The sequence below is a fragment of the Symphalangus syndactylus genome, chromosome 6, assembly GCF_028878055.3.
Source record: "Symphalangus syndactylus isolate Jambi chromosome 6, NHGRI_mSymSyn1-v2.1_pri, whole genome shotgun sequence".
Classification (NCBI taxonomy): domain Eukaryota; kingdom Metazoa; phylum Chordata; class Mammalia; order Primates; family Hylobatidae; genus Symphalangus; species Symphalangus syndactylus.
In genome coordinates, this window is record NC_072428.2 from 98,403,840 (window position 1) to 98,430,040 (window position 26,201).

The 26,201-nt window shown below is 38.4% G+C and overlaps 1 protein-coding gene across 44 annotated transcripts in view; it reads right to left on the bottom strand.

Moving 5' to 3' along the window:
- The window catches only part of NRCAM (neuronal cell adhesion molecule), a 320,948-nt gene that overhangs the window by 89,813 nt on the left and 204,934 nt on the right, over window positions 1-26,201 (bottom strand). For 34 of the 44 annotated variants that reach the window (XM_055283686.1, XM_055283664.1, XM_055283662.1 and 31 more), the window contains 5 exons: window positions 9,155-9,366; window positions 6,939-6,956; window positions 3,770-3,875; window positions 1,518-1,714; window positions 207-329 (listed from right to left, as the gene is read on the bottom strand). In XM_055283686.1, coding sequence (XP_055139661.1) covers window positions 207-329; window positions 1,518-1,714; window positions 3,770-3,875; window positions 6,939-6,956; window positions 9,155-9,260 — 550 coding nt within the window. In that variant the 5' untranslated portion in view covers window positions 9,261-9,366. The remainder of the gene's footprint in view (window positions 1-206; window positions 330-1,517; window positions 1,715-3,769; window positions 3,876-6,938; window positions 6,957-9,154; window positions 9,367-26,201) is intronic. The other 10 variants (XM_055283659.2, XM_055283698.2, XM_055283656.2 and 7 more) reach the window with 1 other exon arrangement.

Consider the following 26,201-nt stretch of genomic DNA (forward strand, 5'->3'; position numbering starts at 1 on the left):
AATGCAAAGAATATAAGCAAGGTACATAGTAAATGTCCAATAAAATTGAGTGAGTGAATGAGATGACATGTTATTTATTTTGAAGAGCAGCTAGTTTCCTGAGCATCTCTAAAACATTTTATGAATCACAAGAGGTAATAATGTATTATGACTGTAAACAATCCTAAGACTTTTAAAGAAAGAAAGTTCATATTATCAAAACTTACAATTATCCATCCAAAATATTATAGGTGGTGGTAATCCAATTGGGGGTCTGCAGGGAAGTACTAAAGATTGACCACTTTGAAGTGTGATTGGTTCAAGTTTTTCTTTGGTCCACAATGGTGATCCTATTAAATAAAAGAATAACTTCTCAGTTATTTCTGCATTGAAAAGTACAAAAAGAAAGCACTACAAATAAAGGCAAACTGAACTTTTGGAGAAATAATTTGTAATTTATGTACACTAAATTAATGAGAAAATATTTTTAAATACAATGTTAAAAGAAAAAAAGTAAACATTTAAAAAAAGACAATTCTCATGCATTGCCACTGATAGTATAAATTCTCAGTCAGTGATTCCACAGCTGAGAATTTATACTAAAATACATCATCAGGAAGACAAACAGTTTTGACACAAGCATGTTCTTCACAAAAGAATGGAAAACATTTAAATGTAAAAAGATTTGTTAAATAAAGAATTATACATCTACACCTTTGAATACCATAGAGTATTATACAAGTACACTTATTTATAAGATCGCTATGGGAATATACATGATATGTCAATAAGTCAGAAAAGGTTGTAAGATAGTATATCAGAAAATGAGCTGGTTTTAAACACATATATACGTAGCTGCCTAGGAAAAAGATAGAAAGAATATCTGAGCAGTAATTATTTCCTTGAATGGAAGGATTCATGAACAGTTTTTAAATTTCTTTTTTGTTTATTTATAATTAGTTTTTCTACAATGAACATGTATTATACATGTAATGATTTTTTTTAAATGACCAGAACTGAAAAATGTGACTGTTATTTAAATACATGCTCTTAAGGTTTTTGAGAGGATTTTGGTACTAACCATTGCAAAAAGAGCCTTAATAATACCAAGGTAGTGAGGACACTCCCCTTCCAGTAAAATTTTGAAACAAAAATGTTTAAAGAAATAGCATTTAGGCCTTGATCACCCATATCATAATGAATTTATTTCCATTTGGCTGTAGGAATTTCACTTTTACAGGAGATACATGAGAAATAAATAATTAGATGAACTCAGGGAAGAAACACTTTTTTTTTTTTTTTAACCCCGATGTCTTACACAGGACTTGTGTAAAGGATACATTGGATTGGTAAAGCATTGGACTAAGGAGCTTCCTAGGGTAAGGTGGAAAGGAGCAATAATTTTCGTGCAAAACAAAGTCAAAATACTGGAAGCAATGCCGCTGCTTTCTTGAATAGTATTTGGATGATGTCACAGACGCTGAGTCTTGGAGCAATACTTTAAAAAGGGTCATGTTGGTTGACAAGTTTCCACTTACGGGATGGGCGGACAACAATGTTATTAGAAACTGCAGCTCCGCGTTCATTCCTTGCTGTACACTGATAGACTCCTTCGTAGGTCTCGGCTTTCCCTTCACTCATGATGTTAATTATGAGCGTTCCTGTGCCAGGCTTCATGGTGACCAGAGGGTCTTTATCGATGTCAAAATGAGTCCCATTACGGGTCCAGGAAAAGCTGCCCAACACACAAAGGGTTAAGTGTATTAATGGTCCAGAAAAATGGGATTACCTTAACAAATTCCTAGCAGTTTTATGGGTTTCTACAAATAATTACTAGATTTTAATATTCAGTAAGAGAGCAATAAGCTCTCATATCTAAAATGTTTCATTGAATCATGACCTGGGAAAAAAGGGCAGGCTGTACATTTTAAGGTACCTGTCTTCTTCAGAACTAGCCCAAATTTGACTCAATAAAGAAATCATGCACACAAATTGCCTGTCATTTTTCTAAGAAAATAGAAGGAGCAGGTCTCCCAGGTACACTCTCTTAGAGCATTATTAGCATTTTTACTGTAAACTCCATTGTTCACAGAGTTGATAACCTGTCTATAAAAATTTGCTTGGGGCTGAAATGTGACAAGACCTCTGCAAGTACTATTTATATATGATGAAAATTGATCAGACAAATTTCAAGTTACCAAATTGTGAAGTGTAGGTTGGGAGGAGGTTAAGAGATATAAATTCCAGAGTGTCTTAAATGTTGCTTATTAAAAATAGTAACTCTACATAAAACACATTTTGGGAATTTTTAATTCTAGAGATGATTTTGAGAATCCCTTGGGAGGTATGCCCAATTGTCAACTGAGATCCCTCTTTCTCCATTTTATTTTTATAAAAGATTGACATATAAAAGTCACGGTGCTCATGTAATTAAATACTTTACAACTAGTCACAAATCAATGATGGCAATGCTCATACAAAGGTACAAATCTCTAAATGTCACAGTGTTTTCTAGGGTCACTTGGATTTCCCTTCCCACTGCTTATCTTTATAGCAGTTGTTGTCACAACCAGGGCAGGAAGTGGTGGTGTGGATGCTACTGGCATCTTGTGGGCAGGGGCCAGGGATGCTGCCAAATATCCTACAATGCACAGAACACTTCCATCCCCCAAACAAAATATTATCACACTCCATATATCCATAGTGCTGAAGAGGATAAATCCTGTTTTATAGTGAGTTACAGAAGGCATTAATTGTGAAACTGAAAGGAAACCTCATCAAGGGATGCCATATCAGGCCTTCTGTGAGAGAGGCTTTCCGTTAACATAGCCGAATATATTATTTTGAGGCAAACCTTTGCTGGAAGCTTTGACATAGTACATATTCAGTCCCAGTTAATTTTTTCTTGGGGGCCAGTTTGTGCTAATTTAATAAGGTCTGTAATAGACAAACTTGGAAATAAAATAACCAGAAACTTTCACTACTTTATTACTTAAAAATCCATATTACATTTTAATAACAATAACCCAACTCTCCAAAACTTCCATATATGACTGGAGAAGTTACAGATCATCCACTGTGGGGCCTTGATAAGTTACTTAGCATTACCAGGCATCAGTTTCCCATCTATAAAATGTATTGTTTGGACTGGGTTATCTCTAATATCTCTCCCAACTCTAAAATGCTTTGCAGTGATCTAAAATGCTATGCAAGATCCAAATGGCATGAATTATCATGACTGAACTCTGCCAAGTTTGGAAAACCATTTAGGACTATTTTATAAACTGCTACAGAGTCAGCAGAGATCTTGGAAGTCATCAAATTCAACCTCTTTATAGATGAGGAAATTAAAGCCCAGACAAAAGGGATTTGCCTGTGCCTTATGGCCATCAGTATCAAAACCAGAATCAAAAGGCTATTTCCATAACTCCTCACAATGTATAAACATTTTGCAGAAAAGTATGGGCACGGGAATGCAATAATCTGGGTTTTCAAGAAGAAAAAATGGGCTCTAATTAAGCAGAGAGACAAAACAATACACCTACAGGTGAGACTTTAGGGATATGCAGGACCCAAGAAGTTACCTTCAGTATCTTTGAAGGGCTGAAATGGGCTGGGATAGACGAACCAAAGGGCAATCTAATGAGTCACAGTGAGAAATATCCAACTAAAAAAGGAAGTGCTCTACACAGTCTGCCTTGTTGGATGGAAATTCCCAAACATATTTCTCTATTCAGAGAGATTTCCTGATTTATTCTCAGTACTATAACAAAGCAGAATGCATACTCACCTTGGGGGCGGTTTCCCTTTGGCCTCACACTGGATTACAATATTCTCCCGAGGGTCAATAATGTAATCTTTTGGAGACTGTTGGGTGATGGTTGGAGGTTGTACCACTTAATTGTAGAAAAAAAAAACGTAAAAAAAATAAATAATTTAAAATCATAATAGTAGCTATTTTTTCCTGTATCAAAATCACTTACCTTAGACTAAATATGCTTCAAGTATTTTTAGTAATTTCTAGTGTAGCAGCACATACTTCAGTAGATTTTTCTGCTAAAGGTCTGCTAAAACTGCGAAGTCAAGTTTTAACTTTCTTTTGGTAACTATGTGCACTTGCAAAGTTCATTTTCCCACACTAAAAGTTTGGGGAAATAATTATCAATACAAGCCTAATATTAAGACAGTTTCTTTTCTGATGTAACAATGAGAAATTCTTTTGATTCCTTTGGTTCAAATGATGTTTTTCAAAGCAATTTAAGTTATGATAAATTTGTATCTTTCTTAAGAAAGAGTAACAGACTTAGGTCATTAGTATGTGCTCATATAAATCAATATATGTTGGGAACAAATACATTTGAGAAGTTACTATTAAACAGACTGTTAAATTGGAGATATGACATCTCTTATCAGAGCCAGGAGGTAAGTGAATTAGGAACAAAGATGAAAGAGTCTTATTTAGAAGATAAATGGAATTGAGGAAGTTCTCTGTCCTAGGGGACAGTGTTCCCATTTACTCTTCAAAGTGTTATCTGATCTTTTATTATCAAATCCTATGGGGAAACTGTTCTGACCCAGAACAATCTAATCTGAAGAAAGCTGTATCTGGACCACTAATGCTCTTCAAGGCGTTCTAAGATCACCATGTCCTTCTTCTTGTGAGATCAGAATTAGTGTTATGACAGGAAGGGACTAAAGAATAATTTTTTACAACCTCTTTTTTTCTTACTCAGGGCAGCAAAATGGCTTGACTAGGAAGGCACAAAGCAGAGACCTAAACTCTCTCAACTGGCTCCTGGTAAGAAGCCACTGCTTGCACAACTCCATGGAGAGCTGTTTATGTAGACCAGTGGTTCTCAACCAGGGGCAATTTGTCTCTACCCTTCCAGGGACATTTGGCCATATCTGGAGGCCATTTCAATGGTCTTGACGGGTGGTGGTGATAGCGACAACTTGTAGATAGAGGCCAGGGATGTTGCTAAACATCTAACAATGTACAGGATAATTCCACACAACAAAGACTTATCTGGTCTCAAACGTCCATAGTGCTGAGGCTGAAAAGTCCTGAGGGAGACGACAATGTGCTTGGCACCCCTGGAGCTGTGCAATGCAGTGGCCATACCACAGCACCTTTCCTCTGCATCCGGGAAATTCCACCAAGGCCCTCTCTTGGATTCTCACTGTTCTTTCCTTTCCTGCTGCATTTGACATTCTGGCTCATTTAAGTTTTTTGTCTTCTGGATCTTCCCTTTCCTCTCTGCCCATACCTCTGCTTCCTCTGTGAAACTTCTTCCACTTGCCAACCAAACATTTCTCAAAGCTCAGTAACTGCCCACTGTTCTTGTCTCTCTTGTGGTTAATTGTTGCTAGAGCTAAATGTATCACCTCCACATCTTCAGTCTTACAAATCTATAAACCCGGTTGTGTCCTCTTATCTTGTCTTCTAGTCTTATTGCCATCCACAAGACATCTTTTACTAAATATTCAAATAACAGCTAAAGCACAAATCAAAAGCTAGCCTCATTACTGTTATCATTTATTGTGTACTATTATATGCAGGGTACTGGGCAGTGTCAGTTTCCCTTCCCTTTGGAATATCCCATCCCCCTCCTTGTCTTTCCAGCTGCCCTTCCCACCTCCGTCATGCATATGGAATCCTCATTTTTCTAGCCTTGTCAGTTTCCAACGTGGCCTGATTGTTAAGCACTGGTCTGTTTCTTACTAGCTGTGAGATTTCAAGCCAATTTCTTAACTTCTATAAGCCCTAGTTTCCTGAGAGGGAAAATAAAGTTTAAAAGTAGTATCTACCACCTAGGATAGCTACTGGGATTAAGAAAATAATTTCTATAAAATTCTTAGTTTATACCAATGCTATAATAGTTCAATAACATCAGCTATTTTAAAATTATTATCATAATCATTTTTATTTGGACCAGATTCACCTTTGAATGATCCTTCAGGCTCTGGAAGTATATAGAATTTGGGATAATGGAAGGAAGCCTGGAATTCCACATCCAAGGTATAGTGGCCATAGGGAGTGAGGGAGGGGATTCTTAGGAGTGACTCAGTTAATTCCCTGTGCTTTTCTGGGAGTGAAACAGGTGCAAATCTGGTGGCTTCAAAGGCAGAGCTTCTATTCACAGGTCTGCAGCAGAGCTGGCTCAGATGTCACTCCTAACTGCCAGGAATTTACTGTCTGGATATACCTCCTTAATCAGTGCTTCAGTCACCTGCTAATTAACAAATGCTTTTGAGTAGTAAGAAAAAAGTGATTTTACATAATTTTCCTGATTAACGTAACATCAAAGGAAATTATCAAATGCCTGAAAATTGACTATTTTTAAACTAGGTGATAAATGCCACCTAACTGTCAAAGGCAATGGAAAGTTTTGCTTAGATCAAGCCACTCAAAAACCATGTGAGTGGGAGCTGCTTATCTTTTGTCCACTTCAAGATAAGATTCAAATTCGCTGGGTTAGTCTACTGATGGCACCTAGAAATACTAGCTACATAGTCATGAAAGCTAAAGAAGTATAAAAGGACATATAGCTGCCATCTTGTGTAAAGCTTTTGCCTGCACCCACCTTCTAAAAGACACGAAAAGACCTATCTTTGTTCCAGAAAGCATTAATTAGCCTTTACAACAGATCAGCATTCTCTCTAAAGTTTGAGAATTTTCTCATTGAGTTACATCAGATGTGAATAAAGCTTGGAAGTTAGCAGAGCAGCATACTGGTAAAAGAAAGAGTAATAGCCAAGTTTTCAGAATTCATGCAGATAATACATTACAACTGCTTCTTGGTATTGAAATACAATGCTTAGCTACAGTAAACACACGTGCTTAGAAAGACAAAGGTCACAAAACATGAAATTGTGCATTTAAATCACAGTATTAATTCAAAAAGCAAAGACATTGTCACATTTTCACACTGCCTAGTAATTTATAGAAGGACACTTACAGTCTTCAAGAAGTTTTGCTTTTTCCCCATCAATATCAGCAGGTAAGTGGGCAAAGAGGATTAAAGAAAATCAGATGTTAATAATAAGAACGTTAGAACTCTGAAGATAAAGGGGCATCTTGTCTATTTGATTTGATCTAAGAAAACCTGTATAGTGAAGGTTGAATTTGTGAAGTTGCAAGAGGAAGAAATTTGCATTAACGGTTTCCTTTAATCTTGCAGCAGCTTTCCCACATAAACATATGGAAGAACAAAAGCAATGCTGTAGGCAAAAGAGTTCTTCCAGGAATAGGAATGACGAATTCCATTCCATATATGTTGTGCTGGACAAGTAATTATGTTCAATTTGAAAAATAGCTGAAATCTACAATTAATTTGAGTTGTCACATACTGTGTAGTGTCTGGTCGTATTATCCCAGACATCACTATGCATATGGTAATAATACCTAACAACGGGACATTGCTACAGTGATAATGCCCATGCAAGCCAAGTCCAACACTAATTTTAGATTTTTATATTTCTATTGTTAATCTCCAAAGTCATTAATTGAACTTTTTAGACTGTTAGCAGATTTCTGCTTCATAATTTCTCAATCACTCAGAGGTTGCTGGTGCCCATACCAAGGAGATGTTCATGTAGCCGAGAAACGATGTAAGAAATAGGGGCAGGGAAGAAATTACATTAGCATGCAATTCAAATCATTCCACAGTGCTGTTTCTGTCGTTACTACTTGCAGAGGTTAATATAGGAGCACCTGGGTTTTTCTGTGACTTTCTTTTCATCATGGTTATCCCTGTTCTCCATTAGCAGTGATAATTGAGTTAGCCATAGGTGACTGTTTCCCTCTGATTAATAGACTGAACAGTCAGATTAAGGGGGAATATATCTAATATGAGAGAGAGCAAAAGCATTTCTCTCAAATGCTTTTCTTTCCCTCCTGTGTATCTGTCAGGGCAAATGCTTACTTAGGCATTCCCACTCCAATGGGCTTAAGCAATTGTATATTTTTTTGAAAATTGAAATTAAGGTCATTGGATGAATTTTTTTTTTAAATAAGAAAAGCATTGCATTTTATTGTACTTTATAGAAGCACAGCAAAAAGTCAACAAAGTGTGGGACAAACCACATCTCTCCTTAATGTCTTCCCACTGGCAGTTGCAACCTCTATGGCAATAATAATAATAATAAAAAATAAATAAAAATGACATCCCAACAATTGAATTGACCCAGGAAAGTGCTATCTTCCTTGCACCTTGGAAAGCTTGCCAAACAGATATTCTATTCAGGAAGCTAATGGCTTCAAAGAGGTCATGCAGATGAGGGATAAAGGAGAAATCGATTCTGAAGTACAGTAATTGTCCAGATTTGAAATTTTGCTTTCCATTTGCAGGAAAAGTGACCGGGTGGAACTTATCTTTATTTTTCACATTATCTTTATTTTTCACAAACAGGCCACCCAGAGCAGAGAGAGCACAGTATATATTTACCACTAGGAAAATGGAGAGCTAATACAGTAGCTGTTGTGTGCTCCATTTTAGTGTTTTGGCATATTACTTGTATTTTCAGCAGTTGCATTTTGGCATTTGACCACATTGTTTAAACCAAATAAGACTATTCGTTAGGCTCTAGATAAGATACCTTTCCTAGTTCTAGACTTACATTTAAGATTCAAAATTGGAAAGTGAGATGCGCCTTGTCTGAAGCAAGAAAAATGAATTATGGGGTGGTTTAGGGATTCTGAGGGGCACGGAGTTGGCAGAAGGAGCCTCCCCTCATCTTTGCAGACCACCCACAGCATATGACGGGCAAGAGTAAAGTGGTGAGGGGATGAGTGGGGAGGTCTCCATGATCATTTTAAAGTGGCTCATATAGTTTTCTTGCAGGACTGCTTCTCTAAAGAGCCGCCTGTTGGGAAGATCAGGCAGCTTGCACAACTCAATCCTTCTCAGGCCATCCCCAGCAGGGCAGACAAAAGGCACCTGAGGGGGAAGAAGGAGAATGACAGGGAGGGAATTGTGAGTCTGACCATTTCAATGGCCACTTCTACAGTGTGAATCTTTATAAACACCAGGTGTTGAAGGTAAAAGCCAAATTAATTTTGATTAGCTTTTCAGTATCACACAGACACCTTCTCCATTCACGCAGTTCAGAGTGATGATAAATGCTGGGAGGCTTTGACTCCTGGGCCTAACAGCTTTAAAATGTTAATACTTACGATCAAGAGGTACTTCCAGTGCACTAATCATCTGGCACAGGAAGAGAATCAGGGGCACTCGGCCCGCAGATAAGCGCTTCTTTTTCGGCATTATTTTAAGCTGCATTAGCTTAACTCCTGCTGAGACCCACACACTGAATTTCCTTTTCTTCTTTCACAAAAGATTTTGTGAAACGTTGTGTGCAACGTTTAAGTAATTTTCATGCGGGAAACTGAAAAAGGATAGAGTAGGAATAATAATTATAATGTATTAAAAAGAAGGAAATGAAGAGCGGAAGTCTGCAGCACAGAGAACTAGCCCTGTATTATACACGAACTCTAAAAGAAAGTTAACTTTTAAATATTTAACTCTCAAGACTGGAATAATCATTTATTCATAAATCAGCTAAAATCAGTTCAGAGATATTAGTAGTGATGTGAAGCATAATCTGTCTACCATCCTTACGATTTTTCCATTTTAAATGGTATTTGTATTATGAGGGTTCAGAGGCTATCATGTCTTTCCCAACAGATCAGGAAAACTTGGCTTTTAAGCTGGTTAGAAAGCAATCACTTTGTGACTTTAGAGGGGTAGCCTAGTGGCTTCTCCATTCTACAGATTATCTCTGGGAAAGTTCAGGGGATTGTTGTAAATTTGCTTCAAAGCCAAAACACTAATTTACCAGATGAGCACTGACTGTTCAGGTCTTCCCCATCTCCCACCTAGATTATAGCAACGAACCTAGCTGGGCTCTGAGTTCGGGCCTTCCTCGCTGTAGTCACCCTCCTTCACAGTGCTGATTAGTTTTTTCTGGAAGGCCTTCTCTGGTTAAATATTGGGAGTAGCCATATGTGATCCCTCAAATAAAGTCCAATGTATCTTTAAACAAGTACTTAAAAACCTGAGTCATCTGGGCTTAATTCCTCCTACAAACCTGACTTCCTTTTATTTCCATATAACCATTTTTTGGTTTGATGATTCATTTCTGTTTTTCTTTCTTGTGTCAGTCCTTCGACATGCCTCAAATTTTCCTGCCTTCTTGTCTTTGTTTATTCTATTTCATTTGCCTTTATCCACCATATTTTCTTATCAAAGTCTAATTTATTTCTTATGGATCAGTTAAAAGGTCACCTCCAGGAAACATTAGCTGATCACCCAAACTAGAAGTTATTTCGCCACCACCCCTGAATCCCTGAAATTCCTTGTTTTAAACATCACATATATAGGTATTATTAATAAATAGACTGTGTGTGTACACATATTTTATACATGCTCTCTACTCCTCCAGGAAAGGATTTTGTCTCTGTCATCTTTGTAGCCCTCTCCCAACACCTAATATAGCCTGCCTTGCATATTGGAAGTGTCCATTGCAAAATGGAGAGCATGAACACAAACATATTAATAGAAGATTGAGATCTATCCCACAGCAAACTCCTACCTGAAATGATAGGTTTAATCATGTCCTCTCATTCATGAAGAGAGGTGGGGCAACCAATGACTCTCTCAAGAAGGTGGGAGGGATGTTATTATTATAAACTGCTGTACCTCCCACAAGTTGAAGTACTGAATTATTTATGTAATTTTTATCTGTATAATTGTATATTTTATGATGTCCATCTTTTCCAATAAACTGCAAGTCTCCTCAGGGCAGGGATGGCATCTGTCCTATCCCCCACTGCATCCTCATAGCCCGTCACAGTGCCTGGTACATGGTAGGTAGTAAATAAATATTTGGAGGAAAAAAAATGAAAGGAGAAAAGGGGAAAGAAAAGGAAACTTTACAATCTTTGAAGTTGAGGTTGCGTTTGGATAGTTTGACTATGATCTACCCAAGGCTGTACTTATATTTATACTGCTTGGTTTAAAAACCAATCTCTTGTTAATATGATCAAATTAGTTGTATGATCACATCTGTGTGTGGAATAGTGCTTAAATGTCAAAAGGAAAATGAAATAATCCTAATAACATATTTTGCTAGCAATCAAGTTCTGGTTTGAACATGATTAAAACTGTAGTAGGACACTTCTTGCAAAACAAATTTTAAAAGAATATGCCAGGCCGGGTGTGGTCACGCTTGTAATCCAAGCATTGTGGGAGGCCGAGGCGGGTGGATCACCTGAGGTCAGGAGTTTGAGACCAGCCTGGCCTGGCTAATATGGTGAAACCCCATCCCTACTAAAAAATGCAAAAATTAGCCGGGCATGGTGGTGGGTGCCTGTAATCCCAGCTACTTGGGAGGCCGAGGTGGGAAAATTGCTTGGCTGCAGTGAACCGAGATTGTGCCACTATACTCCAGCCTGGGTGACAGAGCAAGACTCCATCTCCAAAAAAAAAAAACAAAAAACAAAAAAAGAATATGCTAAACATAAACATTATACTTACATAAATATTATTTTGTGAATAAAACATCCATATTATTTGGCTTCATTTAAGAGCCAGGAAATGTCTTTCCATATTATAATATCCAAACATTCATATCCATTAAGCATTGAGACACAGGTATAGAAGCTCACTCAACCATTTCTGAACAAATACAAACCAGACTATCTTTCTGTGTATGCAAAGCACATCTAGATCATTTAGTCAAATTTAATTAGGTCTCTCATTAGTTTTTGGTTGAAACACTAATTTTGAATTCACATAAGCTTTAGGGAAGTTAAAAATAAACATACACAAATAGCATTGAAAACATGCGGATCTTACATATTATACATATTGAGATAAAACAAAAGAGCCAAACTCTGAAAAGGAAAATGGTTTATTTGTCTGATTTCTGTGTCATGCTAATGGAGATTATTGGACTTAAGTGCCAAGTTCTCCAGTCAGGGGCTGGAGAACTAATATACTTTCCAATAGATGTACTAATAAATTGTAACACCTGTAAGATCTTAAACAGCTACATACAATTTCTGTTGTAAGTTCTTCATGTATTTTGCCTGGATGTATTAACTATTCACCCTCCAATATAGAGAAAATCATTAGACAAATTCATATAAAAGAAAGTATCAATCAACCTCTATGCTTTTTCAGAGCATACATGGAGTAAACTATTACACATCAAATCACAGTGTTTTATAAAGAAAAAAATTGCATTTTTAAGAAAAATTGAAAGCACTTACTTAAAGAGAAATGAGTTAATAAATCCTCATACTGCTGGGAGGTCATGAACTATGATAACTGAAGATGAGGGTTCTCCTCAGAAGTTTTAAGTAGAACTGCACCATTAGCCACAAATCGTCTCTAGTGTAGGTTCTGTTAGAGGAGGATGAAGCAATGGTCCAGCCCATTCTCTGGCTCCTGCCCATGGAAAATCACTCACTCTTGCAACGTATGCCCTTATAGGTGAAAATCCAAATGCCTAAGGACATCATTAAGTCCCCAGCACTCAATCAAACTGAAAATCAAATAGAGCTACAGAAGACTGAGATTTCTCTCGATGAGAGTAATGTACTCTGCACACTGCACAAAGAAAAACTACCGCTTTGCACTCTCGATATTGACGTCAATTCTTTGACTCAGTAGGAGCCCATCTGCCTTGTACTTTACCTTGGAAAAATGATGGTCATTCTTCATTAAGTGAGAATCATGAACTAAAACTAAATTGTTAATGTAATTATACTACGATGAATAAAATCCCAATTTGAAATAGCAGCATGATTTTTAATCAAGGCTAAGGAGTATGTTAGTACAATATAGCTTACAATGTACAAAAAATATTTGCCATACATATTTTAAAGCATGATTGAATGAGATAAATGGTAGATTCGTCTTCTGAAAAATAGATCACCCTTATATTTAAAATCACACATATTGCTAAAAGGACTGAGAGTAATGATAAACAGCAAAGCCTTTTCATATCTCATTTAATTTAACTCCATTCAAAGCAACTTTTCGTATGTTACCTATGGAACCTGTGAAACAGAAGGGGGAAAAGTTCCCTTCTTTGATAAACTTTTCATCATTGAAAAGAAATGCAATTCAAGGTTCCCTTATTTATTTTGCCTCAAATTCATATTAAATCACAGAGCAAATATTCCCCTGCATTACTTACTATGTATTTCAAAAGAAAATCCTATAGTTTTGACAAATGATTCACATCAAGCCGGAGAGAAACAGCTCTCCTGTTGCTTACTTAAGAAGTCTTGTCTTTAGAAAGAAAATAAAACCTTTCTTTTTCTCTCAAATGAAGGAGGAAATTATTTTAATTAAAAAAATCAGCTCTCTACCAGAATTCGAAGGCCATGCATTACTCGCCATTTCATTCTCCTCTATTTGGGCTTTTTGGCATCCCAGCATGGATGGGTTCCATGCTGGTTGAACACATAACATGATCTACACTCTCCAAGCAGATAAACAAATATGCTTATGTGACTAGATGCCCTTTGACACACTAACTATTGCTCTGATGCCTCATCAGTGGCTCGCCTCAGTGACTGGATAACTAAGTGGGTATGACATCATCTTGACTGTGAAAGACATTTTTCAGCAGTCAACTTGGGGATGGTCACTTTTTATATTTCAAATATTTATCTTAAGGAAGAAGTACACAAATGCACATCTCTAGCCATGCTGTGCTTTTCAATCGCAGATTTTAAGTCTGAGACTGTGCAATGATGACTAATAATTAACACATCAACAGAGTCAATTACATCTACACCACTACACAATCATTAGTGCACCTCAGAAAAAAGTAGTCTGGGATAATAGGACTATAGAGATGATAATGATCAAACAAGACAAACTGTGAGAAGCTTTAAGGACCATGTTTCTAATTTCCTCCTAGTCTAAAGGAATCTTCCACAGTAGAGCCTCTACCAGGAATGTAGTAACTAGAACCTGGACTAGTACCTAAGGAATGGTGAACAATAAACACGTGGTTTTTACCCAAATAACAGATAATGGAACAACATCCTGATAATAGCTCAAAATCTCTACTCCTCAGAGCACTATAACTAATGATCTTATTTGATATTCACAAAAACCCCAGAAAACAGAAAAACGGGTATTTCTACCCATTTAACAGACAAGAAAATAATCCAGTCATAATGGCTACCATTCACGGAGCCTTTTCCATGTGCCAGGCACAGCGATGAGTCTCCTCCAGGCATTAACTTATCTTCCCAACAATTCCAGAAGGTAACTTCTATTACATTTCTTAACTTACTGATAAGGAATTCAAGGTGTAGGATGGTGTCACCTGCTTAAGTGTCATGTGATATGTGAAGTACCAGATCTAGAGCTCCAGTTCTGGAAGGTTCTAGAGCTTTTAGCCATCTCACACTGCCACACCCAGAGAGGTCCCTGGCATTTCCCTCCTTCCTATATCCTCTTAATTTGTAATTAGTCAATAAGCAAACAGAATTACCAAGTTTAGTTACTGATGCTAAAAAAAAGAAAACCTCTAATGGTTTCTGAATATCTATGGAAGATCTTCACAGTGCTGCCCATGGCACAACTTTAGGAGCTTCTTCACACCAGATTCCATGTGAATAGGACCCCATGGACTTCTACCACATGTGGGCCTTGGCCTTCTAAAGGAATAACAATTTAAGACAATGTAGACAAGATGTACTTTAAAAAGTTAATTTTACAAGTAGGCAGTGTGTGCACACGGTACAATATTCATAAAGTACAAAAGACCATAGAATGCAAAGTAAGCAACCAGCAACCCCCTTTCTCCCTTAGGAAGCAGTCATTATTACCAAGTTTTGTGAATCCTTCCAGAGAGAGTTCAGGCATAAAGAAACATAAAAAATATATTAAGCAATAATTTAAGGACATTTTAGATTTAGAAAATTATTAAAAAGCTTATGGGACACTGACATTAGATTATCAAAAATACCAAGGTCTTTTTGAATGAAATCCAGTTATTTGCAACACAAATGATCATTTGAATACAGGATTTTTCACATCTCTTTTACTTAGCACAGCAGTAACAAGAAAGAAAATAGAACAATATGAGGCAATGATGTAACTGCGAGATCTAAGACAAACGATGAAGCACGGTTAATGAAAAGCTCATGTGTGTGAGACTAATAGCAACCCTGACCGAGGATGGCACCTGTTCCACACTTTCCAGGCTTGTCCAGCCAGATATCTGATGACAGTTGTCAGGATTGGCTTCTGGGATGAGAGAGCTGATTGGAAAAGGAAAGATGGTTGGGGAAAAAGAGGAACGAACTAGTTCTTTGCAAACGAAAGGGAATTTCCTTCTTCATCCCACCTTCCAATCCAATCACAATTCACCAAACAGAGTGGGGAGGAGACTGCTCCACCCTGAATGCCTGCCATGCTCACAGTTTTTCTTCTGCATTGACCTCATCATTCTGACCAAGGCAAAAAGAATCAGGGTGGGTGTTCAGCCTTTGTCTGAACAAAGGCAGGGAGCCACATAGAGCCTGTGAGTTGACTTGGCTGCTTGTGAGGCCCTGAAGAGTGACCAACCAAGTGGTAACAAATTCCTTTCTCATAGAGAGGGTGAATGTGAGACAGAGAGTGAGTCAGCGGTTTGGAGCAGGAACAAAAGCCAAAGGTCAAATAGAGGCAAGGCAGTAGGAGCAAGCATGAGTAAGCAAAAGATATGAGGCATCGAGTGCAAAATGAAGCCAGTGGGCAGCAGAGGATCAATAGAAACAGAGACAGAGAAGAGCTGAGTGGCCATGACATCACCAGAACACTGGATAGGTGATAACAAGCACCTACTACTCTTGCACTACAATAACCAGGCCTCTAAATCTCTTGGTACCCCAAACAATGTTCCAATTCTCTGTGAAGTTTGCCACACTAGTGACTGAGGTTGAGACATCTTCCTGTCTTTCTCCAGTCTTGTGTATTCTACAACAAACTTTCATTAATATGGTAGGTAGACTGTCGCACTGGTGGCCCCAGGAAGCACCCTTCCCAGTATCCATGCCCTTGCATAGTCAACTCTCACAATGGCTGTGGGCTTGGCCATGTCACATGCTTTGGCCAGTGGGATTTTTAGCAAGCAATATGTGAACAGAGGTGTGATGACCATTTGCACACTGCAGCTTATCCTCTCGTAATGTTCCCTCTGGGAAGTATGAGCCATACTACTGATGATGAGAAGCCAGTGGAAAGAGATCCCGGGAGATGAGAGACCATCCTGGACTCTCTGGCCCCAGCTGAGCTCCCAGCTAAAAATAGCTGAGCCAGTGACTTTTTAAATGACATGCAACAGAAGAACCATCCTGCCAACCCTCAGGATTATAAGAAAAAATAAATTGTTGTTGTTTTAAGTCACAAAATTTAGGAATGATTTATTATATAGCCATAGATATCTGCAGTAATGAATTAAGATAAACTGAGATTGGCTGTTTCTTGCAACCAGAAACATACTAACATGCACATTTAGGAGGACTGATGATCCAAATGTGCAGGTCTCATTACAAGGTCATGGCCGAACCTAAATTAGTAAATAGTGTGGCGACATAGACTTCTCTTCAAAACTAATCTATCCTTTTTGGTTTTTCTAGATAATTCTCTATATATATGTTGGTGCAGCCAAAGGGCACATACTTAACTTACCTTATAGTCAGAATAAATAGAAGGTGGTTAACACTGACCATTATTTTAGCATAAATTTGTTTATGCTAAAATATTATTTTAGCATAATTGTAAATTATGCCTAATTTATTGTCTTAGGCATTATAATAATTTATTTCTAATGCAGAATAGCAAAGATTAAGGTAGAGAACAGGATGAGAGTCCAATATTGTTAGTCTACCCCTCCTACTTTCCCATCTCCGTGAATCATACTAGAACTCTGGCTGAGCTCAGCCCCAGCTTCTATTCTTCTCACTCTCCCACAAAACAGGTAATCTGGAGAAAGCAGGGAGGAGAGAGGGGCAGGCCAAACCACAGGGACAGGCCTCTTCCTTCCTCACAAAGTCCACTTCTCAGCTGATTCCCTTCAGATTAGAAAACAGAAACAAAGTTCCATTTAAAAACAAAAATGGAAAGTAGGAAACTGCTCTAAAAGTGAAGTCTGAGAAATGAAAATTTAATTCTGAATATGGGTCTTCAGAGCAACATATTCAGAAACATTTGTAGAGTCACTGAAACAAGCTCTAGCTCTATTTATCTTCCTGTAAACTGAGATTTCTACAAATAGCACTGAGAAGATGTAAGGATTGGAAATAGTTTATTAAAAACTTCAATAAAAAAAGGCCCTTCAGGATATTAATATTCTAAACATGCTATACCTTATCCACTTGTCAATAAAGCAACACATGGCAAAATGGCAGCCATTTAATAGTAAAAAATAGCATTTTGAAATGCCAGGCAGGCTAGTCACTTTGAAAAATATTGTGTCACATTTCAAAGATAAACCCTGCTATGCTTGCTGAATGGTATGAACCAGTCAGGGTAGGGACGCAGTGCACAGGTCAAAATCTCAATGTGTACTCCTTTCCTAATGAGTGTGAAGGGTAGTAGTGCAGGGAGAAGAGAGAGCAGGAGAGAGAATTAACCTCATGGTAGAAGTCCATGGGGTACTATTCACGTTCTACTCCAGTAAGAAACTGACCTAGAAGTCTCAGTGCTTAACATAATACAATTGATACTTGGCCTGTTCTATTGTCCAGTGTGGGTGTGCAGGCACCTCTGCTCGAGGCTGACAGAGATGCCACCATTTTGTGATGCTGCCGACTCAACAAATGTCTTCCAAAGTCCCCATGCTCTCCTGCTCTTACCTTCCTCCAACCAGAAGTGATGCACACACTTGATCTTTCGCTCACAACCCATTGAGCAGAAGTAGTCAATGACTCCAATCACCAGAGAGTCTGGGAAATGTTGGGGTGTGGGTGGAATATTTAGTGAACACTAGTATTTCTGCCACGGGGAGCATGGCCTATTCACAATCAATCTGAAGTGCTTTTTCTGAAAAGAGTTTCAGAAGTGACATCCTAGAGGATGGCCATCTTATTGTTTCATCTTGGCGATTAGTCAGGGAGCAGGATGATGACGATGATGATGATGATGATGGGCTGTGTGGGTGCTAGCTAGTTGAAGCTACCTCCTCTGTCTTCCTCCCAGCTGCATCTATGAATCATTCTTTTCTATAGCTTGTGCTTCCCCCAAACAAGGGCCTGAGCATGTGGATTGGGAAGGCAAAAGGCTCAGATTTACCAAATCCAAAGGGCATCACTCCCAACATGTCACAGATTACTATAATCTTCCTAGCCACATTTCAAAATATATTTTGCCAATGTATCCAGGCTCTCTGTAATCATAACAGAACCATGAAAATGAGAAATAGAGATGGACATGACATGAAGAATTGTATTTTCCACTTGCTATCAGTGCAGGGGAAGGTATATTATCACAAACCAAATAGCTGAAAATTCTTCATTCCAGCCAGAGGCTGTTTCATATAAAGAACAAATCTCAGTCACTTGCTGATATGCATGTTGTATTATAAAGAACTTACCAGCAAAACAGCAGAGTAATGCATGAAATATTTAACTCCTGGTGCATTTAATTTTCTTTATACAGGCTATGTGAATATCTGCCTTTATAAAAAAAAAAAATCAACGAGTGGCCATTTGTTTGCAAGAAAATTTATCAGGTTTACTCCAAAGAGCATCCCTCTCCCAAGCATTTAGAATATAAATCAGTTTCTTGGAAGTTAAATATTAACTCCTCAGGAGACCACATCCTCTGTGAAAGGTAAGTACACAAAAGCATGAATGTTAGAAACAATGTTCTCTGTACTGTGAGATTTAATCAACCCAACAATTTAAGAGCTTTGGAATATTCTGCTGTCTCAATGTGTACTCCTGCTCAATTCTGCTGTCTGTGACTTCTCAGGAACCACTTTTTCTATAAAACCACACTCTCTTTTCACCACCACTTAAATGGACTCCATAGAAAGAATATATTCCATTGCGATGATTTAAATGGACTCCATAGAAAGAATATATTCCATTGTGATGATTTGAAAGAAATGTCAATTCAAAGAGCAGTTTAGGTAGAAATAGAGCGACCATACAATCCACAATTCCACTGCTCGGTATATACCCAAAAAAAGGGAAATCAGTATATTAAGGAGAAATCTGCACTCCCATGTTTGTTGCAGCACTATTCACAATAGCCAAAATTTGGAAGCCATCTACGTGTCCATCAACCCATAAATGGATAAAGAAAATGTAGTACTTATATATAATGGAGTACTATTTAGCCATAAAAGAGAATGAGGACAAAGAAAAAGCAAGAAAAGAAGAAATGTTGTGGAAGTAATATATTTCCATATGTTGTGTTTATTCTTATCATTTTTATTCAGAAATTGTGGTAGTTCACAAATAAACTGGGCTAAAAATACTTACAAAAATTAATTTCTTTAACTATATTAAAGGAATCACAAAGATTTCAAGAAAACTTTACTAGAAGATCCCCTGTAAGGGCTTATGCTTTGAAGGTCTCTAAGGTCTGCCTTCCTAGACTTAACACTGAATTATGAGAGCCAGATCTGCTATAATAGAAAAGAGTCAAATAAGCCAGCCACCAATAATGATGGTCACTGAGATGCCAGCACAGAGGGAAAAACCAAGACCAGAAATGGGAAGACAGCTAAAAATTAGATCCTTCGAGGCTGCTGGTTGTTGGGTCTAGGCACAAGCAGGAATGGGGAAGCAAGTGCCAGCCATATGGTGCTGTCTCAACCAAGGGAAGAATGAGGTGAACAGGCCATGCAAGTCTGCCCAGTTCCCTCTCAGAGAGGAGTGGGCTCGGGGCTCTCAGCTGAAGTTGAGCAGTGGTTTCTGGGTGGCATCACTTGCTGCACCTGTGTCTAGTGAGGCCAAGTTGGATAATATGAGAGGCAACATTTTGGGGAGAAGGTGATTCAAAAGCCTGGCAGAAGTGATCTATGATCGCATCACTACACTCCAGCCTGGGTGACAGAGCAAGACTGTTTAAAAAAAATAAAAACAAACCAGAAAACAGAAAACAAAAGCCTGGCAGAGCATCCAACAGAATTTACAAATGAAAGGATTGGGTAAAGAATGAAATTCAGGGAGATGGCAGCAGAAAGAGTACCAGGGAGACGCCTAAGAATAAGATTTGAGACCAAGGGCTGTGGGAGATAGAATCTACAGACATCGTTAGAGCTGGAAAGAATAACTGCATATAGTTTTTATGAGGTATTGGGTGTGGGTGTTGCTCAGGAACGGGCAGAAGAAATGGCTAAAGGTCCTACTCCTGCGTGGTCAGCTGGCTGAGGATTAAGCAGGCAAAGTTGGGTGGCTTCTTGCCTGCCAAAGTTGAACGCACCTCACTGAGCAGCTTCTTAAAAATGTCCAGTTAGTCTGTCTGAGGAAGGCTTTCCAAATTTAGGTTTCTGTCTCCTTTGAGAACTTTAAGTAAGACTATTGTAGGCCCTTGCTAGAGTATAAAACACTAATTGTTGCTCTCCAACTCCTCTCACAAGCCTTGCAGAGAAAACAGTTTTTATTTTTTGGAAGATCTAAATGTATTCCATTCTATTCACATGTACTCCCAAACCTAAAATAAAAGTTAAAAAAATACCCTTCCAGAAATAGCTGTAGAAGGGCTGTTAATACTCAGCAGGAGCTTGGTTTTAACTTCTGATTTTTATCAAAGCTGGTTATAAGAATAGGAGATAGATAAATCTCAGTGTTTTCTCTGTCCATTTAACTAAATCAAGACACCTAGTTCTCCTGGACAGATTTGGTAAATTGGACTAAGCCATCAGACAAGCTACCAAGCAAGATGCAGGAAAACGGTCATGTTTGAAAGATGTACTTTGGTTTGAACTGAGAGCAAGGGTATGGATGGAGACGAGCTGTTCTCTATACATTTCTGCGAAAATTTTGCTCAAGATGGGGAAGCAAGTGACAATAATCTCTACATTGGATGCTGAATATTTTAAGTGGAAGGCAAGCCTACAAAATGAGAAGAAAGTGCAGGCTACTCTGCAGAGGCAGGAATGTCTGAGCAGACTTTCAGACCAGGACATATCTGAAATGACAGGACTTAAAGGGAAGAGTTGTCATTTTTACTTAGAAGCTTTAAAGCTGCAGCATTATCTCAGCGTCTAAGGCACTTAGAGTTCTGTGTAGGACTGGCTTCAAACATTTTATTAACAACATTTATTGGATACCCATGAAGTTTTAGATGCTAGGGGAGATTCAAATATGAATTCAACATAATTCACACCCTTGAAGTGCTCAAAGCTCAGCTTGGGAGCGGGCAGTGAGCTGTATGAAAATATAACTAAATGCAAAACAACGTGGTAAGTGCTCCACCAGGAGCTGGATCTAGGCCCTACGGGAGCAGAAAGTAAGATGTATCCAATTGTGTTCAAGAGGGAAGAGGAAAGACTCTGGGTGGTGAAACCTGAGCTCTACCTTGCCCTGGAAGAGTAACAATAATACTCCAGGGAGAGAAGAGGGAAGCCATGAGTAAAGTCCAAGCATATAGTGTGTTTCTGGCAAGTGCCCAGAAGGGGATGAAGGATACTAAGTGAGGGTGATAAGGCAGAAACGTAAAGTTGGTGCCCGTTGTAGGGGACATAAATGCTGTTACTGAGTTTTGTTTTTATGCTAATATCAGATGAGTTTCAAAGTGCTAAGCTGGGTAAGTGAGTTAAAGAATTTTTCTTTCAAAAGGATTATCAAGGGTGCCATCTTCTCACGCACAGAGTGAAATGTGCAGGGAATTTTAGAAGATTCAATTAAATTTAACTCAATCACCTGAAAATCAATTATGTACAGATCGATGGATGCCTGAGACTGGGAGTGGTCAGAGAGGAGACTGATGGCAAATAGGCAGGGGGGAGTTTTTCTGAGTACTGTGCTCAGTAGCAGGGATGACAGAAGGCTGCTGGGGCCAAGTTACAATTATTTACAATGACAACAATATACTCGGCCTCCTGCTCCTATCACTACCCCAACCACGAAACCACAAAGCTACCAGAGACTGCCAAATCCCTGGCTGTGGCGTCCAGGCGATTGTTAATCATTGTTTTAAAGAATAAAAATCAATAGTTTTTCCATCCTTGGCATAAAACATAAGAGAATATCTCACAACCTTAGTTAGGTAAATTTCTTAGCTATGACACCAAAAGAAAAAAACTGATAAACTTAACATCATCAAAATTAAAAACAGTTGCTCTTCAAAAGAAACCAACACGAAAATGCAAAGACAAGCCACAGACTATTTACAAATCATATAGCTAATAAAGGACTTGTATCTACAACATGTAGAAAAACTCTTACAACTCAAAACTAAGAAGACAAAACAACTCAATGAAAAGATGGACAAAAATTTCATTAGAGATTTCTCCAAAGAAGATATACAAATATCTAACAAGCACATGAAAAGATGCTCAATATCATTTATCATTAAGGAAATGCAAATTAAAACCACAATGCGATACTACCACACACCCACTTGAATGGCTATATTCAAAAAGACTGATGACGTCCAGTGTTGGTGAGGCTGTGGAGAAACTGAAATCCTCACATATTGCTATGGAAACATAAAAACATATAGCCATTCTGAAAAAACAATTTTGCTTTTTTTTTTTTTTTTGAGACAGGGGCTAGCTCTGTTGTTCAGGCTGGAGTGCAACAGTATGATCTCAGCTAACTGCAACCTCTGTCTCCTGGGCTCAAACCATCCTCCCACCTCAGTTTCCCAAGTAGATGAGACCACAGGCATATGTTCTACCATATCCACCTAGTTTTTTTATTGCTTGTAGAGACCAGGTTTCACTATATTACCCAGACTGGTCTCGAATTCCTGAGCTTAAGTAATCCACCCACCTGGACCTCCCAAGTGCTTGGATTAAAGGCATAAGCCACCATGCCCAACCTGGCAATTTCTTAAAAGTTAAACACTCACTTACCACACAATCCAGCAATTCTACTCTTTTACCTAAGAGTAATGAAAACATATAACCACACAAAGACTTGTATGCAAATATACATAGCAGCATTATTTATAATAATGAAAAATTGGAAACAGATCCAATGCCCGTTAACTGATGAAAGAATAAGCAAAATGTGGTATCTTCATATAATGGAAAAGTGTTCAGCAATAACAAAGAATGAACTACTGATATATGCAACAGCATGTGGCATGGATGAAACCTCAAAACTATGCTGAGTAAAAGGAGCCAGACACAAAAGACCATCTATGATTCTACTTATATGAAATCTTTAGAAATGCAAAAGCATAGCCAGCATGGTGTTTCACACCTGTAATCTCAGTACCTTGGGAGGCCAAGGCAGGCAGATCACTTGAGATCAGGAGTTTAAGACCAGCCTGGCTAACACGGCAAAACCCAGTCTCTTAAAGTATAGCCAGGCATGGTAGTGCACGCCTGTAATCCCAGTTACTCCGGTGGCTAAGGCACAAGAATCACTTGAACCCGGGAGTTGGAGGTTGCAGTGAGCCAAGCACTGAACTCCAGCCAGGGCGACAAAGCAAGACTCAGTCAAAAACAAAAAAAAGAAAAGAAAAAGAAAAGGAAGGAAGGAAGAAAGAAAGGAAAGAAAGGGAGGGAGGGAGGGAGGGAGAGAGAGAGAGAGAGAGAGAGAAAGAAAGAAAGAAAGAAAGAAAGAAAGAGAGAGAGAGAGAGAGAGAAAGAAAGAAAGAAAGAAAGAAAGAAAGAAAGAAAGAAAGAGAAAGAAAGGAGAAGAGAAGAGGGAAGGAAGGAAGGAAGGAAAAGAAAGAAAGAAAGGCAAAACTATAGAATCAGAGAACAGATTAGTGGCTGCTGGGGCCTGGGGTAGGAGAGGAGACTGACTATATACAGGCAGGAGGGAACTTTGTCAGTCGACAGCCGTGTTCTGTAGCTAGATTGGGGTGAAGTTTGCTGTTAAAAATGCACTTAAACTCACCAAACTACACTTAAGATGGGTAGATCTTGTGGTATATAAATTATACTTCAAAAAACTATAAATAAGAAAGTTAACTGGAACATCCTGTGCTTTCCAAATCAAGACACCTTTCAGAGGATACACTCGTAGCCTTTGCCCCTGGTAAGTGCTTTCAAATATAATACTCTAGTCCCAATATAAATTCAATATACCTGTTTCTAAACACAGAATATTAAGCGATACTGAGAGAAATGGCAGATATATTAGCATATGAATCTAAATGTATTATTGAAAGAGTGGTTTTAGGAGAAGTGTAGACAGCAGCATACTCTAATGAAAATAAATAATGTCAATGAAAATAAGCTACATTTGTCATTTTCATGAAAAAATTATTTCTATCATCATCTGCAAATCAATTTCCTTAATAAGGGTTCATGACAATTTTCAGGATTTCTTGAAATGATTTTTATGATATATTAAGACTCATTTCTACATAACCTTGATTTCAAATCAAAATTGCTTTTAACTTCATATTCACCGGTATGTGAGCTATTAAACCTAAGTCAGGCAGAGAGGATCAGTTTCATCAAGCGTCTCAGATGACAGCGTTCACACCCTTCTCTTCTCCATGTGCCACACTGCCTCCTCGTCTCCACTTCACCTGGCATGCTGAGGATTATGAACACTTTTCAAACTCAATGCTACTGATCTCTATCTTCCTAGGCAAAAATAAGCCACCAAAAGTAGAGATTTATAAAAGAAAACAAGCTTAGACTCAGTTTCTGAGAAGTCCATTTTCTCACACAGAGAAGGAGTCTGGGTCTCTGCCTGTTGGAGGAGGTGGTTGTTTTGTGTGCTGTGATGGGAATTCTGCCAGTTTCCTTCAGCAATTAACACCCTCAGCTTCAGGGCCGAAACATGCTCCAGGTTGTCCTTTGGCTGAAAGCCCGCTAAAATGGCAATAATTCCCTCTGACCACAACAGCCTTGCGTGTGGTGCTTTCTCTTAATTATTCCTCCTGCCCCCCAGTCCTTCAGCTCCACATTATTCCCGCTCTCCAAAAATTCTATTCTTCACTTCCTTCTCTTTCCAGCTTAGGTCCCATGGGCCACCCTTCATTTTTCTGACCAGCCCTCTCAACTCCTTTTCCTCCTTGTTTTTACACCATACATTCTTGTCTAGGGAAAGACCCCAATTCAGAACAGTTTTGCCTATAAGGACATGAAGCCCAAATTTCCCATGTGACAGGCCCACGTGGGGGAAAGTGATAAAGTAAAAAGAGGATAGGCTGTTGAGTCAGAGCCTAGTTTAAATCCTGGTGCTGTCACCTACAAGCTGTGTTGCATTGGTTATGTTCAACAAGCTCTGTGTGCCTTAGTTTCCTCACCTGTAAAATGGGGCTAATTTACCTACCTCCAGGGCTGTTGAGATAAATATGGAATGAGCATAGCGATGTGACAGGAGCTTAGTGGACCCTTAGTAAATGGTGACAGTTAAAATCACAAGGCCTATGATGACACAGCCTCTGAGTACATTTCTAGCCTTCTCTCTTGCTGTTCACTCTGTCACAAGCCTAACAAACAAGCACTCTGATGTCCATGTTCACTGTTGTTTTCTCGACCCAGTCTGCTTTCTCCACTTTCTACTTGGTTCCTATCTTCCTTGTGGCCTGGATAACACCTACTTATTCCTGGAGACTCCACTAAAATGTCAACCATTAGAACTGCATTGTCAAAAACAGCAGCCATTAATCCAAATGTGGCTACTTACATTCAAATTAAGATTAATGAATATTAAAAACCCAGTTCCTCAGTCACACTGTCCACAATTTGAGTGCCCAACAGCCACATGGGGCTGGCTAGTGGCTACTGTGTTGGGACAACACAGAATGGAACATTTTCATCATCACAGAAAGTTCTGTTGGACAGTTTCTGTAGAGGAAAATGTCTTTGTTAACCCTCTTCTAAAGAACTCATATGTACTTTTATAAGTATACTCATCACTTCCTAAAATGAGTGTTGATTCTTTTACTCCATAAATTTTGAGCTTTTTGAAGTACCACTTAAATCCATACAAATTTGCTAAATGAACTGTTGAATAATTGGTTAACAAGCCTTTTTAAAAATCAAAGTCAAGTAACAACAGATGCTGGTGAGGCTGTGGAGAAACAGGAATGCTCTGACACTATTGATGGGAATGT